General features: G+C 35.3%; 1 protein-coding gene across 4 annotated transcripts in view; it reads left to right on the top strand.

The window, feature by feature from the left end:
* The window catches only part of Sec71 (ADP ribosylation factor guanine nucleotide exchange factor Sec71), an 88,959-nt gene that overhangs the window by 52,581 nt on the left and 20,493 nt on the right, over positions 1–15,885 (top strand). For all 4 annotated transcript variants that reach the window (XR_011335803.1, XR_011335804.1, XM_069845193.1 and 1 more), the window contains 7 exons: positions 2,999–3,259; positions 7,166–7,301; positions 8,693–8,895; positions 9,991–10,110; positions 11,138–11,275; positions 12,429–12,606; positions 15,018–15,274. Coding sequence is in view for 2 of the 4 variants with exons in the window: in XM_069845193.1 (XP_069701294.1) it covers positions 2,999–3,259; positions 7,166–7,301; positions 8,693–8,895; positions 9,991–10,110; positions 11,138–11,275; positions 12,429–12,606; positions 15,018–15,274 (1,293 nt within the window). In the remaining 2 variants the exon portion in view is untranslated. The remainder of the gene's footprint in view (positions 1–2,998; positions 3,260–7,165; positions 7,302–8,692; positions 8,896–9,990; positions 10,111–11,137; positions 11,276–12,428; positions 12,607–15,017; positions 15,275–15,885) is intronic.

Raw genomic sequence — 15,885 nt, forward strand, 5'->3', positions numbered from 1 at the left:
GCATTTAAGTGAAATGCTGCTGTTCTACCGTTAATTGTCAGAATTGTTGTTGTATTTAAATTATAAAATAAATGCTATACTCTTCTTCTGTTTTATGTCTCCATGTATAATAGTCTGGAGAAAATAATGTAATGTCTTAAAAATGTGTACTGTTTTATGGATAATAAGCATGACAAATTTAAAAAAGAATTGTTTTTCAGTGCACTGTATTTACTGTATGACTACACAATGAATATGAACAATTTTATCGTCATACGCGGTAGATTAAGAGGGAAATGTGTCATTGATTCCCCATGTGAGAAAATAGATGAAGTAGAGGTTCGCATCCAGTTGTTGTAGAGAGGTTTCTAGTAGACATGGACCCAAGCCCAAACACTAGACAATATGAGAGAGACAGATTTACTTGTGAGCACAGCAAGTAGAGATGGAAAGGTTGTGTGGTTTGTTCGTTATGTATCATTTTCAAAAACATAAGCTGTTAAGAGGTTCTGAATTTGTAGCTTCTCAGAATGTCCAAATTCATGTGCTTACTGTTATACAGGATCTGACAATTAATGTTTCCCATTTTCAAAATACCATAACTGATTTATTGTTTAATAGTACATTATGCAACGAGCCTATAATGATAGTAATTAAGACGTGAGTATGTTTGTTTATGAAACGAGCGCAAGCAAGTTTCATAATTTTCATATGAGCATCTTAATTACCATTATAGGCAAGTTTCATACGGCTTTTTATGCTCGACCATATTTCTAACTTGAAATTATTCATAAGTATTCATGTTATGGTTATGTAAGTGATGAGCGGAACTGACCTGAACTGTGAGATGTGCGCAGACGCGAAAGTATTGATTTTTTCCGAGGCACGAATGTCATTGACTTTGATATAATCTAGAGAATAACATAATATAACCTGGAAATTGATTTAGAATTGAAAAACGAGATGACAAATTGAATTTATTTGAATATTATTTACAATTAACGCTAATTATTATAGTAACAGAACATAACCTTCTGCGACAGTATTGGATTTCCAGCCTCCGTGACTTTTCGCTAATTGTCTTTCGATTGCATATCCGAGAATAATCGATACTTGCGGTTTTATAATGATACAATGGTGATTTCTCATTGGCTGAACAACTGAATTATAATGAATAGGTGTACTTTAATGAGGTGCATTAAAGGGCTACTACCAGGTGTATAATTACTACATTTCGGCATGGCCGAGCATAAAGAAATTACAAACCATGGATAAGCCCCTACTTAGGCATGTTATAGGCTTAAATTTACAGATTATTACCTTATTTTTTTTTTTTAATGACATCCATAAGATGCCTACCATTAGCATCAATACATTGTTGTAATCTTCTTTGTACACTAGTCATTACTTCTGCAAAGTGTCTGGCATGACATCAGCAATTTCCTCAGGAATTGCAGTGTTGAGACTGTTGATATCAGGGAGTCTACGAGTTTAGACCTTAGCTTTCAGATACGTCCAAAAAAAAAAAAAAAAAAAAAAAAAAAAAAAAAAAAAAAAAAAAAAAAAAAAAAAACTGGTGCAGTGAGGTCTGGGGATACAGAGGGCCATTAACTGTCACCAAACCTGGATAGAAGTCGCCTGGGGAAAGCAGCACACTGGGTGTTCATTGAAAGATGTGCAAATGGAAATGCAAATCAACATGTAGAATTCTTCACATGCTTCTATCTGACACATTCAGAATTCGGGAATGCCTTGTCACTGAACGACACTGACTCCTCAGCAAAGCCATTCTTATGCATTCAATATTTCCAGGTGTCCGCACTGTTTTCGTACGAACATGAGGTTTGTTTTGAATAGATCCGATTCATGCCACTGGCTCACCCACTGACTGATTATTTTTCATCACAGTGCAATTTCATGTTTTCGATTATCGCCAGATATCCGTCGAAACTCGTGCTGTACAATTGACTTGCTTTATAAATAATGTTCTATCACAGTCTACTATATATAGTCACGAAGGTTGAGTTTTGAGGGTGCTGGAAACAATAGACTGTGACGGTACTATTTTGCATTGCCTGTAATGAGGTGATATTAGCGATCCTAGTGGTGAGCAACTATCTAATGTTTGCATATTTAGTACGTATTGAGCTTCGTGTCTGTATGTACTAGACTGTGCTTCTATGCAGAAAATGTGCTGCTGCAAAGGCCAACGTTCCATGGCTAACTAAATCCAAGGCCAATCATAATGATCAAAATCTCTCTCCTTAAATGATGCATGCATAATTACCAACTTAAAATGGAAAACGTTAAATGCCAGACCCTGTATCTTGTACTGTGCTTTTGTTACATATTCTTCATCTCCAACAGTATACACCATGATTAGAGATATGTGAAATTTGCGAGACGCAATAATGTAAATTGTTTTAATTTTATCAAGTTTTTTTGCACGTAGTCTCCATGACATGACAAAATTGCAGAATCGGCAGTGGTATATTATATCACTCACTATATGTTAGGATAGGTAGGTACCATTGATTGTCTTTGTGCAAGTAGACTTGGGTTCATATCTTTTGAATTTCTCTCTATAATATACTCTCTGTTGCTTATTTATAGAGAAAGTATTAATCTGTATGGAACGCCAGATCATTATTAATGCAGAACGAATATTTTGTAAGCACTGTCGTCTCTCTATGTCACCCTTCATTGACCCTTTGAATTGGTTGCATGTTCATGCCATTTGATATATTCTCAATTATTATTTAATTTTACAAATAAATTCTATAGAATTGTTAGATTTTTTAAGTTAATTAAAAAAAACGCTGTCAGACTAATAATTTAGACGAGAAATTGTATCCTAGAATAAAAAGAAATATGCACGAATATAATCCAGAAGGACTTTTATTACATGCAAGCAATTATAATGTGCTAAAAGTTGCCTTTCTTTCTTCAAGCTTCAAGCATGATTTCCATGTTTGATCTAATGATGATAAGTAAATAATAAGGTGAAATTCTTTTCCAGTTATTCCGCGAACACAATATGGAAGATATCAATGTTCCTGAGGAAGATCGAGTATGGGTAAGGGGTTGGTTCCCCTTGCTGTTTGAATTGTCTTGTATTGTGAGCCGTTGCAAATTGGATGTAAGGACACGAGGTCTCACAGTACTGTTTGAGATAGTTAAAACATACGGTGATGCATTCCAACCTCACTGGTGGAGAGATCTCTTCCAAGTGCTGTTCAGGATATTTGACAACATGAAACTGCCAGAACAGCACACAGAGGTATGTTGATTTTAATACTTGTCACATCATGACTGCTGTCTATTTCTGAGGAGTAGAGAGGAAACGGGATTGCGGACAGGATGATGAGGCATTGATTAAATGAGGCTTTTAGTCGAATCTGGGTTTATTAAATAGATTTAATGTTTGTCACTGGTTCTTGTAGTTCGGGAAATTGGATTGTGGATGTAGGAAGTATTGGAAATCATTATATACAGTAAAACCCTGATAAGATGCTGTTCAAGGGACCGCATGTAAACCGTGTATTAGGCAGGTATACTAATTTTGACTTATATACAGTATCTATTAGCATTTTTCTTTATTGAAATACATGATTCATGAAAGATAATATAGTATTACTCCATTATGTAATTACTGTACTGTACGTCAATAGTAATATGCGTTACAAGAGCGGTATGTTGATGTTTTCATGTTCGAGGAAAAGATTGAAAAAGCGAAACGTAGTTGAGCTTTTTTAATTTCCGAGAACTTGAAAACAAACATACCGCTCGTGTATTGTACATTATTTTGTGCGAAGATCGTTTATTACATACCTGAAAGAGGAATTTCTAATCAGTTGCAATGAAATCTCCATCTTGATTTCTGTTCAATGACGGCAATTTTGGAAAACAAAAATATCTCTCTTCAACATTGTTGCTGTAAAATGTTTTCTGTGTTTACTATATTGCAGCAGGCCATGATATACGTCTTGTCTTTTTTTTTTCCCCCCAGTCTATAAATGCGAACTTAAAACAAATGGTAAGGTTATGTAATGATTTATTTTTCATTTTAATATTTTAACAATATTATTTATATAACATATTGCAGTAATAACATCGGCATCTGGAATGTTGTTGATTTTTTCACGGCTTCCTTAATGTTACTTGCATCACGAATGCAATAACTTTAGTGAAGTAGTAGAGTTTACTGAATTTTTGCAAATATTTAAAAACAATAATTAACAGTGCAATTTAGGTGAAATTGCAGTGGTAAGTTTCCAATTTATAATTATTACTATGTTGAACGTCTTTAAAAATAATATGTTAAAAGCTTAAAGCAGTAAAATGAATATGACACTTAAGCGGTAAGAATAGGGAAATTGTTATGTGTGTTACGTTGGGAATACTGAATGTGGTATTTCACACTTACCGCATATTGGTTTTGTGTGGAAAGCAAGCAAATACGCACGATCTCGCACAAACACATTTACAATATGTACTGTCCTTAATTCTTTCTAAAAAAAAAAAGTCATTTATAGTTGTTTGCCATGCATGTTCTCGAAGTCCTTATGTTTACCACACTTCACTTTCCTGCGATTACATTCTCCCGACGTCGCAGCTGTAGTGATTGAGTCGCGATTTTTTATTATCGTTCTTAATGTCGATGATGGGATTCCTAATGAATCAGAGAGTTGTTTCTGAGTAACAGTACTGTTCTCATTGTACTTTCGTAAGATTTGCAATTTTTCCGACACAGAAAGCGCTTTTCGTTTGACACTCATTGTAATCACATTCACAGACACTCTTCAATACACTAAAGGACAACAAACTGTTCAGCAAAAATTTCCAGAATTTTATTATGGTCGAGTGAGGAATGCTGTTTGAGAGAGAGAGGGTTAGCAAGAGGTGAGGTATTGTAACTGTATGTAGGCTTTAAGCGCGCAGGTAAAGAGTCGAATAAGAGAGCGTTACAAGAGGATGGGGTATACTAAGGTATGAAGTATGAAGGTTTAAATGCGCAGGTAGAGGTTAATAGCACCAGTTAGTTCAATGACACAGATGTTTCATTGTTGTTACAGTACATTGCTGAAAATTGCATCGAAAATATTCCATAAAAACAGCATATTATGCGGGACTTGAGCTCAACAAATGGGTATTTTATAAAGGTGTTATATATGAAATGTGCAGGGACCGGACAAAAAAAGTATTACACGGGATAGCGTAATAAGCGGGCACATCTTATCGAGGTTTTACTGTATTTAGAAAACTTGCCTTGAGAGTTCACTGTGAAGAGGAAATAAAAGAACTGTCAAGAGATAGAATGAAATGTGTAGGGGTAATTCTGTTATAAACTCTGAAACCTACAATAGCTGACCATAGGAAGGATGGGAGTAATAATAATATTTTTTTTTCTTGTCAGCATTTTTCCACATTACAGTGGTTTATAGTCATACCCTCTGGACACAGTTGGCTGAGTGCACTACTCCGTCAGACAGGTGGCAGGCCTGTTGCACGGACATGATAGGATGATAGATGAGAAGTAATGATGGAGGAGTAATGAGGATTGGGAAGGAGTCGGGTAGTAGACTTGAAATTCTGCTATCCCAGTGTTCACCTGGAGGGACTTCAGAAACCACAAAAAACCCAAGTCAGGATAGTGGCCCCTGGGATCGAACCCAGTACAGTAGAATCCCTCTTATCCAGCACCAAAGGGATGAAGCTAGTTCCGGATATGAGAGTTTGCCGGATAATTGAATAAATACCGGTATATACAAAAAAGTTGCTATTTCATGGTGCCTAATGTTGAAACTGCAGCCATGTGAAACTTATTTCTCTATAACTTGCTCATAACTGAATAAACATAAGAACTGTGTGAATTTTTCTCATGAAAACACATCACACAACACAAATAATACACTAATGTTAGGTTCGAATATTCACTGAAAATTAAATTTCTTGCGAACTTCCTAATGTGCCACATTGACTACCCGAATGTAACTAAATAAACATAAACCAAGAAATGGATTCGGAACACCTCAAAATCTGTGCCTCAGTCGCTGACCGTGATAATATCTTTGAAAAATATTGGAATGCAAGAGGTCAAATGACTTTATTGTCCTGGCATTAGAAAACAACAACACTGTGTGGATTTTCTTTATTAAAACATATCACATAACACAAATAATACACTAATTTTAGGTTTGAATATTCACTGAAAACGAGAGTTCGTGTGAACTTTCTAATGTGGCAACACTGACAGCCCGAACATAACTAATAAACATAAAAACTGTGTGGGTTTTCTTTATTAAAACACACCACACGACACAAATAATACACTAATTTTAGGTTCGAATATTCACTGAAAATTAAATTTCTTGCGAACTTCCTAATGTGCCACATTGACTACCCGAATGTAACTAAATAAACAAACCAAGAAATGGATTCGGAACACCTCAAAATCTGTGCCTCAGTCGCTGACCATGATAATATCTTTGAAAAATATTGGAATGCAAGAGGTCAAATGACTTTATTGTCCTGGCATTTGAAAACAACAACACTGTGTGGATTTTCTTTATTAAAACATATCACATAACACAAATAATACACTAATTTTAGGTTTGAATATTCACTGAAAACGAGAGTTCGTGTGAACTTTCTAATGTGGCAACACTGACAGCCCGAACATAACTAATAAACATAAAAACTGTGTGGGTTTTCTTTATTAAAACACACCACACGACACAAATAATACACTAATTTTAGGTTTGTTTCAATAGTCACTGAAAACGAAAGTTTGTGCGAACTTCCTAATCTGACAACACTGATGGCCCGAAGATAATTAAAAACTGTGTGGATTTTCTGTGTTAAAACACATCAGACAACACAAATAATACACTAATTTTAGGTTTGAATATTCACTGAAAATGAAAGTTTATGCGAACTTCCTAATGTGGCAAAACTGACGGCCCAGACTGTGGCAATGTAACAGATTTAAACATTTTTTTTTTGGGGGGGCCCAGCTGAAAGTGCCATTGTTTTGGTATTGCTGGTTATTTGGGTGCTGGTTACTAGGGATTTACTGTATATTGAAACAAAAGATTAATAATATTTCTTCATGTATACTTAAGATTGTCTTATGGTTTAAAAAACCCTAAAATTCTGTATGTGTTTGTTACTGTATGTATTTCAGAAGGCAGAATGGATGACCACTACTTGCAATCATGCTTTGTATGCCATTGTAGATGTATTCACGCAGTATTTCGACGTACTTGGACCGCTGCTACTTGAAGATCTATACACACAGCTACATTGGTGTGTGCAACAAGGTATGATTTCATTACTTTCCTCGAATCTTTATCTTTATGTAGTGTAGTGTGCAAATTAATTTGAACACAGCTAGAAATTGTCGGCTTACAACCTGCAACGTGATTGGCTGCTGGAAATAAGAGCGACGGGACTATAAGTATCAATACTAACTAGTTGTGTTGTAAACCTCTTCTGTATATATTTCAATTAAGACTTTGTAATATTATTAACATTTTTTTTTTTCTTTCCATATTCTAGATGTGAAGTGATGTATGATTACCATGAAATGTAAATAAATATTACAATTTTTTCTTGCAGTTCTCTATCAGAGACTGGGTTCTTTAGCATGCCATAAATCTATGATGACAGCGTTACTTGCCTCTCAGAGAAAGTTATGCTAAGGGATTTATTTTATTTTAAAATCTTCAACTGGCCTGCCTTTGTTGATGCAATCCAATGAAACGAATCTTTCATAATTTATGCTACAGTTGAATAATTTTAAAAGTTTTTTTTTTTTGTTTTTTTTTTTTTTTTTTTTTTTGTTTTTTGTTTCGATAATCATTTCTCAGCGTTTTTATTTTATATTGTAAAGAAGTATATTTGTCCGATTCCACAGTCTTTCTCGGTATTGTAACTTAAATATTCGGTCACAATATGATAATACGCTAGAAATACCACTCCACACATCATCTCTTTATTCTTCATCTTTCACTGTTGCTACTTCTCGTCACTGGAATTCTCTGCCGCTTGAAGTCAAGGGCTGCCAAACTTTAATTTCCTTTAAATGTAAATTAGAAAAATATCTTATGATGAGTTGCCAGACCTAACACATTGAAAATATTTAATGGAATGTGTTCCACCGTATTTATTTTTATTTATTTTTTTTCTTTCTTATTTTTATTATCTAAATCGTGTTTATTTATCACTTAACGCCAATATGTATCCCACTGTGTTGTTTTTTTATTATTAATCTATTTTTTTTGGTGTACATTTTATTCAATTGTCGGTTTCTGGTTTAGTTATTTAAATTCTACTTAATTGTAATCTAATACTAATATGTATACTAATGTGTTTATTTTTATTTTTACTGTGTACATTTTTTATTGAATTATCGGCTTCTGTTTTTATGTGATTCGTATTTGATTCTAACATTAATATGTATTCCACTATGTTTATTTTTATTTTATGAGGTAAATTTTTATGTAACTACCTCTTTTGATCTCATTATGTACCTAAATTGTATCAGTATGTAATTACTTAATTCCGATCCAGTTGTATGTTCAACTATGTAAGCAAGTTTTAATCCTGGTTGAGTGTAAGAGAAGGCCTTACGGCCTTAACTCTGCCAGGTTAAATAAAGCCATTATTATTATTATTGTAAAGAAGTATATTTAAAAAATTATTTTTCCAGATAATGAACAACTGGCTCGATCAGGAACAAATTGCCTGGAAAATCTAGTCAATTCTAATGGTCTAAAGTTCCAAGATTCAACATGGGATAAGACTTGTCAATGCATGCTGGATATATTCAACTGTACTATTCCAAGTGCCCTGCTTACGTGGAGACCAGATGATGGCCGTGACGGAAAGGAGAGTGATATGGAAATCATTACAGTAAGAACTCTGTTTTGTACCGTTATTGATACGTTAAGAAAGTCATTATGCTCTATGTGCGTCATCATTTCTACAAACAAACATATACAGAAAATGTGTGTGTATGCAATGTCTACGCATTTCACTTACTTGATTCGGATTTCACATATTGCAGATGGATGGCATTTTCAATTTGTCTGTATTAAGGTACGGTCACACGTCACTACTTTTGCAGCGATGCAGTACAAAAAACTGTGGAGCTCTCGTACTGCGACGTGTGAACAACGGTGCAACCTGAAAAGTAGCGGCTGCCGAACCTGCTGCTTGCTACTTTTTGATGCTGCACGCAGCTTAGAAGTAGCAACGTGTGAACAGGGTTCTCAGGGTTGCAGCCGCAGCATTTTTGATATCGGTTTTGTTGAAACTTTTGCTGCGGTTGCGACCAGTGTTGCCACCCAAATGTGCCAATGATACTTTAATTGTTTGAATGTATTTTAATGTTAGATGTGATGAAAATAAATTATTTGTAACAGTTATTGAATGCACAACACAGTCTGAGCATATTTGCTGATGATATAATTCACTTTTTTTAATTTTCTGTAGCGTAGTTTCAAACAGGAGGGTTGCCAACATTGATTACGTGAATCTGCTGTTGGTTATCATTTAAGTATATAGGCGTTTTTGAAAGCTTTATAGTAAAAATAATGCCAATTTCTGAATACTAGTTAGGATAGAAAAGCAAATAATTGATAAGTAAGCTTTCGCATGAGTTTATTAATAATGCGAACATAACCACAAAATGTATATTGAGAAGTCAACATGCAGATGGAAACCTGCAGCATGACTGCGGCTGCAAAAGTAGTGCCTTGTGTGTGAACAGACTCGCAACCTCCAGTTGCAACTTTTGCAGCACTTGGGTTGCGCAGCACGAAAAGTAGCGTGCAGCGCGCTACTTTTGGCTTACGTGTGAACATGACACGCAACTTTTGCAGCTGCAGTACAAAAGTTGCGCAGCAAAAGTAGCGATGTGTGACCGTACCTTTAGTTACAATTACATGCATAAAACACTTCTTTGCTGTTTTTTTTTCCTACATGTTCTATTTTATTTTTTACTAGAGTGAAAATGGCGACCCTACTCGTCAAGGAATATTAAAGCGCTCCAACAGTTTGTATAGTGTGCAGAGTAATAACACCCCTCCTTCTTCTGCAGACGAGCTTAGATTATCCAAAGGAAAGGTATGTGTAATACTGTAAACCATATTTATATTGTTTTCACTGTAAGAAAAGTCCTAATGTAAACACAAGCACGTGGCTTCATACCCGTGATAGGCTCACAGTCGAAACACTCACACAACGCAGGAAAATATAGTCCATATTTGGAAACTATCATCTTGTATTATTTGAAAATAAAAAATTGAATTCTAGTTGTTAATTACTGTGAAACATATAACTTCGCTCATATGTAAAATGATATGTAAAAGAAAAGCTACTTTTATATTTTGTTATGTACTATGAACGCGGATGAATACAAACAGTAAAACTGAGGTAGTCTGTTCTTGTAACAAGCTGGCATCACTAGAGCTCGTAGTTGTTCACGTAAGCACGTGGTACTGAAGTATGGCTTCTGCATCCTCGGTGTGTGTGGTTATTAATCATAAGAGTGGAAACCCTCTCAAAAGCAGAGAAAAACAAATAGTCTTAAATGTATATAATAAGTTCTGTGATTTTTAATTAGAGTAATTATAAAGTAAATGTTACCTAAGCAAACGAATGCATAGTAGTGAGGTTAGGCCTACTTGCCGAGTAACGGGAAATGTTTAACATGAAACAGAATGTACAACAGTAGGTGGGAACACGTACTGAGAATCTATGGCGCCAAACAGCACCCAATGACGCCTCACTTAAGTCACGTGCTATTGTTTATATTAGGATTTTTCTTACAGTGAAAAGATTATAGTTAGAGTGATGGTAAAATGTAAGATTATTTAATTCCATTGGTTGAGACACGGTGTTTTAAATCAGTCCAATTTTATTTGAGTCTGATACAGAATAGTAGGGTATTGTTAATTTATTTATAGTTTTAAATGTATTGAACTTGATAATTCTTTGGAAATATGATGTGTAGATATATCTGATTGTAGAGTGTTCAGATGCTGACAACACTGCAGGGTATAATACTGTTTTTTCTCCTTCAGCTTCTTCTGCGTAATATAGAAACTAAAGTTTGTTGCATTGTTAAAGTGAATGATTGTTTTTCTTACAGATTGGATCAGATAAGTTGTTTGCTGGCCTCTTAATAAAGTGTGTAGTGCAACTGGAACTCATACAGACAATTGATAATATTGTCTTCTTTCCTGCAACTTCACGAAAGGAAGATCAGGAAAATTTGGCACTTGCTCAGGTAACTGCTATGAAAATGCACATTGTAATGCAGTAAGTGACCTTGTATTTGATGCATGTGCAATAAACTATTTTAAGTTGTAATTATTGATCTCAGAGTGATTAGGTACATTTTATAATCATTTTTATGTTTTCGATAATATTATTTCAATTGCAGAAGAATAACAAATATATTCAGGGGACATACTTTTAATTTAATGAAGGGATCTACTTTTTTCGCGCGCTTATTTACATTGCGCTTAGGTGTCATAACCAATGAAACGTGAGCTGGTTACATGGGTTTGTTTTGACGTGGATCATTTTAAGAGTGGATGCGGTATAGGCCATCTCCACATGCAGATGCTTTGAAGGTACTCACTGGTGACGTGAATTACAAATAACAAAAATAATAATATATTTCTCATGACTAGACTCTATACTCGTCATCATGACTGCACAAAGAAAAAGCTTCTCCTTCTATGCTTAAATGCATAGAACTGCCATTTTTGTCACTTCAGAGTAGTTCTGTGTGTGGAACCAAGGCCTTTGTGCGGAACTGCGTTACTAGTGAGTTAAGTCATCATTAGTGACTTGAATCACCAATCTGTTCCATCCTGCTGAGTATTTCCGTGTGTAGACGAACTTACACTTCTGTTATAATTCATTTCGCCTGTTTAAATTCGGAGTGGTAGAGAAAACAGATTTTCAGTAGACCATCGAAAGATATTTTTATAACAGTAACAACAATTAATAGGATTTTAGAAATTTGTTATTGCACGGAGAATTTTTGAGGGAATGTTTCTTTTTTAGATGGTGTTTATGCAGTCAAGTTCTTTTTAAATAAATAGTACTATGCCAATTGAGGGCTTTGCTGGAAGAAAGGCGGATAGACCTATACGCCCTTCTTCGGGAAAATAGTTTAAAATGTAGTGAATAATTATAGTAGCGAAATTTTGTTTTGATTGTACTGTACATACCTGCAGGACAGGGCTGCGTGCATGTATAATATTTTATTCAGGTGCATTTTAAAATCTTAGATTGCATGTATCTCAATTCGTCATATTGATGTATACGCCCTTTTTCCGGCAAACCCCTCAAGTAATTAACAGGTATTTTTATTTAACACTTAATTGTTTAGAATACAATGAATGAGTGTAGTTGCTTGTTGCACACAGGCAGATCTTCTGCACATTGAAGCCAGCTTGTCGGAACAACAACGGGAAGAACAAGGGATGTACAGGAATTTAAGTTCCAAACATCTTCTGCTTCTCACTGACTGTCTTCTGCAGTCACATCGCTTTGCTAAGGCCTTCAATTCTAATCACGAGCAAAGGAATCTGCTGTGGAAAGCAGGTCAGTGAAATATTGAAGATAAAAGATGCAGGAAACCTTGCTTACTTAGCCTTTACAGCTATCTTCAAGAATGTAAGATTATTTAAAGAAAATCTTAGCTGCTTGTAGTTAGAGACCTGAATTTTTAAGCATCTATTTGCATCAAAATTAGCATCTGTTTTTCTCAAGACTAGTATTTATTTCTTCCAAATTAGCATCTACTTTTTTCCAAAGAAAACTCTGTGAATTCTACCTTTCATTTCTCAAAAGATAACAATGTGAACAGTTCAGCGTTTTCCTCCTTCAAATTACATCATCTGCCTGAAACAACAGCACCATACTGTGATAAAACATCTTCACTCTCAGCATTGTTTGTTGCTGTCCACAATATTTGCAAACACCATTCTGAAATCCTTTATTCTCCAATATGGCAATTGCAGAATTTACAGAAAACTATCTTAGCGTCTGAAGCATAGAATCCCTGAATGAAATACTGCTGGACTTTTTCACGAGCAGTTATAGTTCTTCACCCCATTTTAAGAAGGAGCGCGTGCTCACAAATTCAACAAACTCTGCCAATAAAACTAGAATAACTATCCAACTCTGCTGTGATCTCAAAAACAACTGGCTGAGTAAATCGACACAATGCATTTTAGCCAAGGCCATATCGAATATAGAACTTGATAATCGATTTTATGATATGTACATTGTATCAGTTGTCTGACCTTCATTAGCAGTATATGAAATTATCGAATGGAGTGGACAATAATTGATAAAGAGATAATCTATCGACATGTTTTGAGTATTTCAAAAGTGCCTTTTGTTTTTGTATTATATAGACACATATAATGTGTTTTTCGCTTGAAGAATAGCATTAGTAATAAATCACTATTAAATAACAGTTTTCTCGTAATTTCGAAATTGATATGAAATTCACATTTTCAGATATTTCAAACAAAAAAGTTTCATATAAATTTACTCGTTTTTGCTTCGTTTTCGAGGAAAAAATTATTTTATTTCATATTGTGTTTTGAGAAAGTCATTGATTTAATTACCAATATGCCCAATCAGTTTAAGAGAACAGTGTATTATGATAATGATTGAAAGAATTTTAGTTTTGTCCTTTAAATGTGCAGAAATTTGATCTGAACGAATGTAGCATTGTAAAATTCCTTTTCAGAATGAAAAGTTACATTTTCTCGGATCAAATTTCTGCACATTAAAGTCTAAAACTAAAATTCTTTCAATCGTTTATTGTTATGATACAACTTACTTACTTACTTACTTTTAAGGAACCCGGAGGTTCATTGCCGTCCTCACATAAGCCCGCCATCGGTCCCTATCCTGAACAAGATTAATCCATTCTCTATCATTATATCCCACCTCCCTCAAATCCATTTTTATATTATCTTCCCATCTACGTCTTGGCCTCCCTAGAGGTCTTTTTCCCTCCAGCCTCGCAACTAACACTCTATATGCATTTCTGGATTTGAAGGATTCGTAACAAGCTGTTTTTTACGGTGATGGGTTGTTAGCCCTTCGCCCAACTCCCAAGCTGGAGGACCACCCCTCATCGGCTGTCCGCGACTGCTTATTCAATATATTCACAGTACCCTCCATATCTGGAGGCCGTCTCCTCGATCCGCAACCTGAGGATGCGCCATGCCATGGTGTTACGATACAATGCTCTCTTAAATCGACTGAGCGTATTGGGAATTAAATCAATGGCTTTCCCAAAACATGCTATTAAATGCTTCATATAAAACAATTTTTATCTCGATAAGGAAGTAAAAACAAAATTGTATTGAACTTTTTTGTTTGAAATATTTCAAAGAATAACTCCCCGAAAAGCCATCAACGTAGCTCAGTCGGCTAAGGCGCTTGCCTGCCAATCCGGAGTTGCATTCGGGCAAGGGTTCAATTCCCGCTTGGACTGATTACCTGGTTGGGTTTTTTCCGAGGTTTTTCCCCAACTATAAGGCAAATGTTAAGTAATCTATGACGAATCCTCGCCTCATCTCGCCAAATATCATCTCTCTATCACCAATCCCATCGACGCTAAATAACCTCGTAGTTGATACAGCGTCGTTAAATAACCAAGTAAAAAACAAATTAAAAAAAAAAAAGTAATTCCCTGAAATGAATGACATTACTTATGGTTCTCTCTGCATGTATATGTCTCTAGAAACTTCTTGTGAAGTAAATACCCTAGAAGTTTAAGTCATAGCGATTTAATTTTTCACTGATAAGAAAAGGATTGGATTGGACTTTTGCTATTGTTGAAGCTTTATAAGAAAAACACGATGTTCAACAGTGAGAAAAGTGGAATTCATTTCTCTTCTTATCAGTCAACTGTTATTGCTGTTTCTCCCCTTTAAACTGATGTTAGCTTTTCATGCCACATGAGATTTGTCACGATTGTGTATTGGCAGGTTTCAAGGGCAGTGCAAAGCCAAACCTCTTAAAGCAGGAGACACAGAGCCTTGCTTGTGTACTGAGGATCTTGTTCAAGATGTACAGCGATGAGACTAGGCAGGATGCTTGGCCAACCATCCAGCAGCGTCTTATTGCAGTTTGTCGGGAAGCACTGGAGTACTTTCTTTGCCTTCAGTCTGAGGCACATCGTGATGCGTGGACTTGTCTTCTCCTTCTGGTCCTTACAAGGATATTTAAAATGTCTGATGAAAGGGTAAGCTACTTATATTGAATTTTTATTTAAGATGTTATGGGTGTTATGAAAATGTTTCTTCCAAACATTTTTTTCCTCTTGTTTATTTATGATATACATTCATAGTCTTTGATGATAATAGCTAACAGGAACTGCTTCTTATTTGAAGCAAAATTTTTCTCAGAATTAATAATATGAATCTAAGTACGACTGCCGGTGTACTATGTCTTTTGGGTCTCTGGTTTATTAATAAAGTTCCTCACCATAGCACTGTGGTCTGAGGCAGTGTTTTTCAACCTTTTGAGTGTCACAGACTCCTGGAAGCTCATATTTCATTTTGGCAGACTCACAAGCTCGTGTTGCAGAGATGTATGTAATATCGAAATAATCAAATACAGGTAATAAATGGACGCAAATGCTAGTGCCAGAAGCATATAGTTCTTAGTTTTAATTTTGTGGTGTCAGAAGCTCTGCCCGGCTTTCTCTATATAAATTGCGTGTGTATGACGAGGTTCAGCAGGCCCTTATTAACATGTCACATTATAAAGCAGTCCAAACGTTATTGCTAGTGCAGTCCATTGTTTGGAACATACCTTATTATAGTCGCAACGCTGTTATTTCCGGCGTGACTC

This window comes from Periplaneta americana, chromosome 14 (genome assembly GCF_040183065.1).
Source record: "Periplaneta americana isolate PAMFEO1 chromosome 14, P.americana_PAMFEO1_priV1, whole genome shotgun sequence".
NCBI classification, from domain to species: Eukaryota; Metazoa; Arthropoda; class Insecta; order Blattodea; family Blattidae; genus Periplaneta; species Periplaneta americana.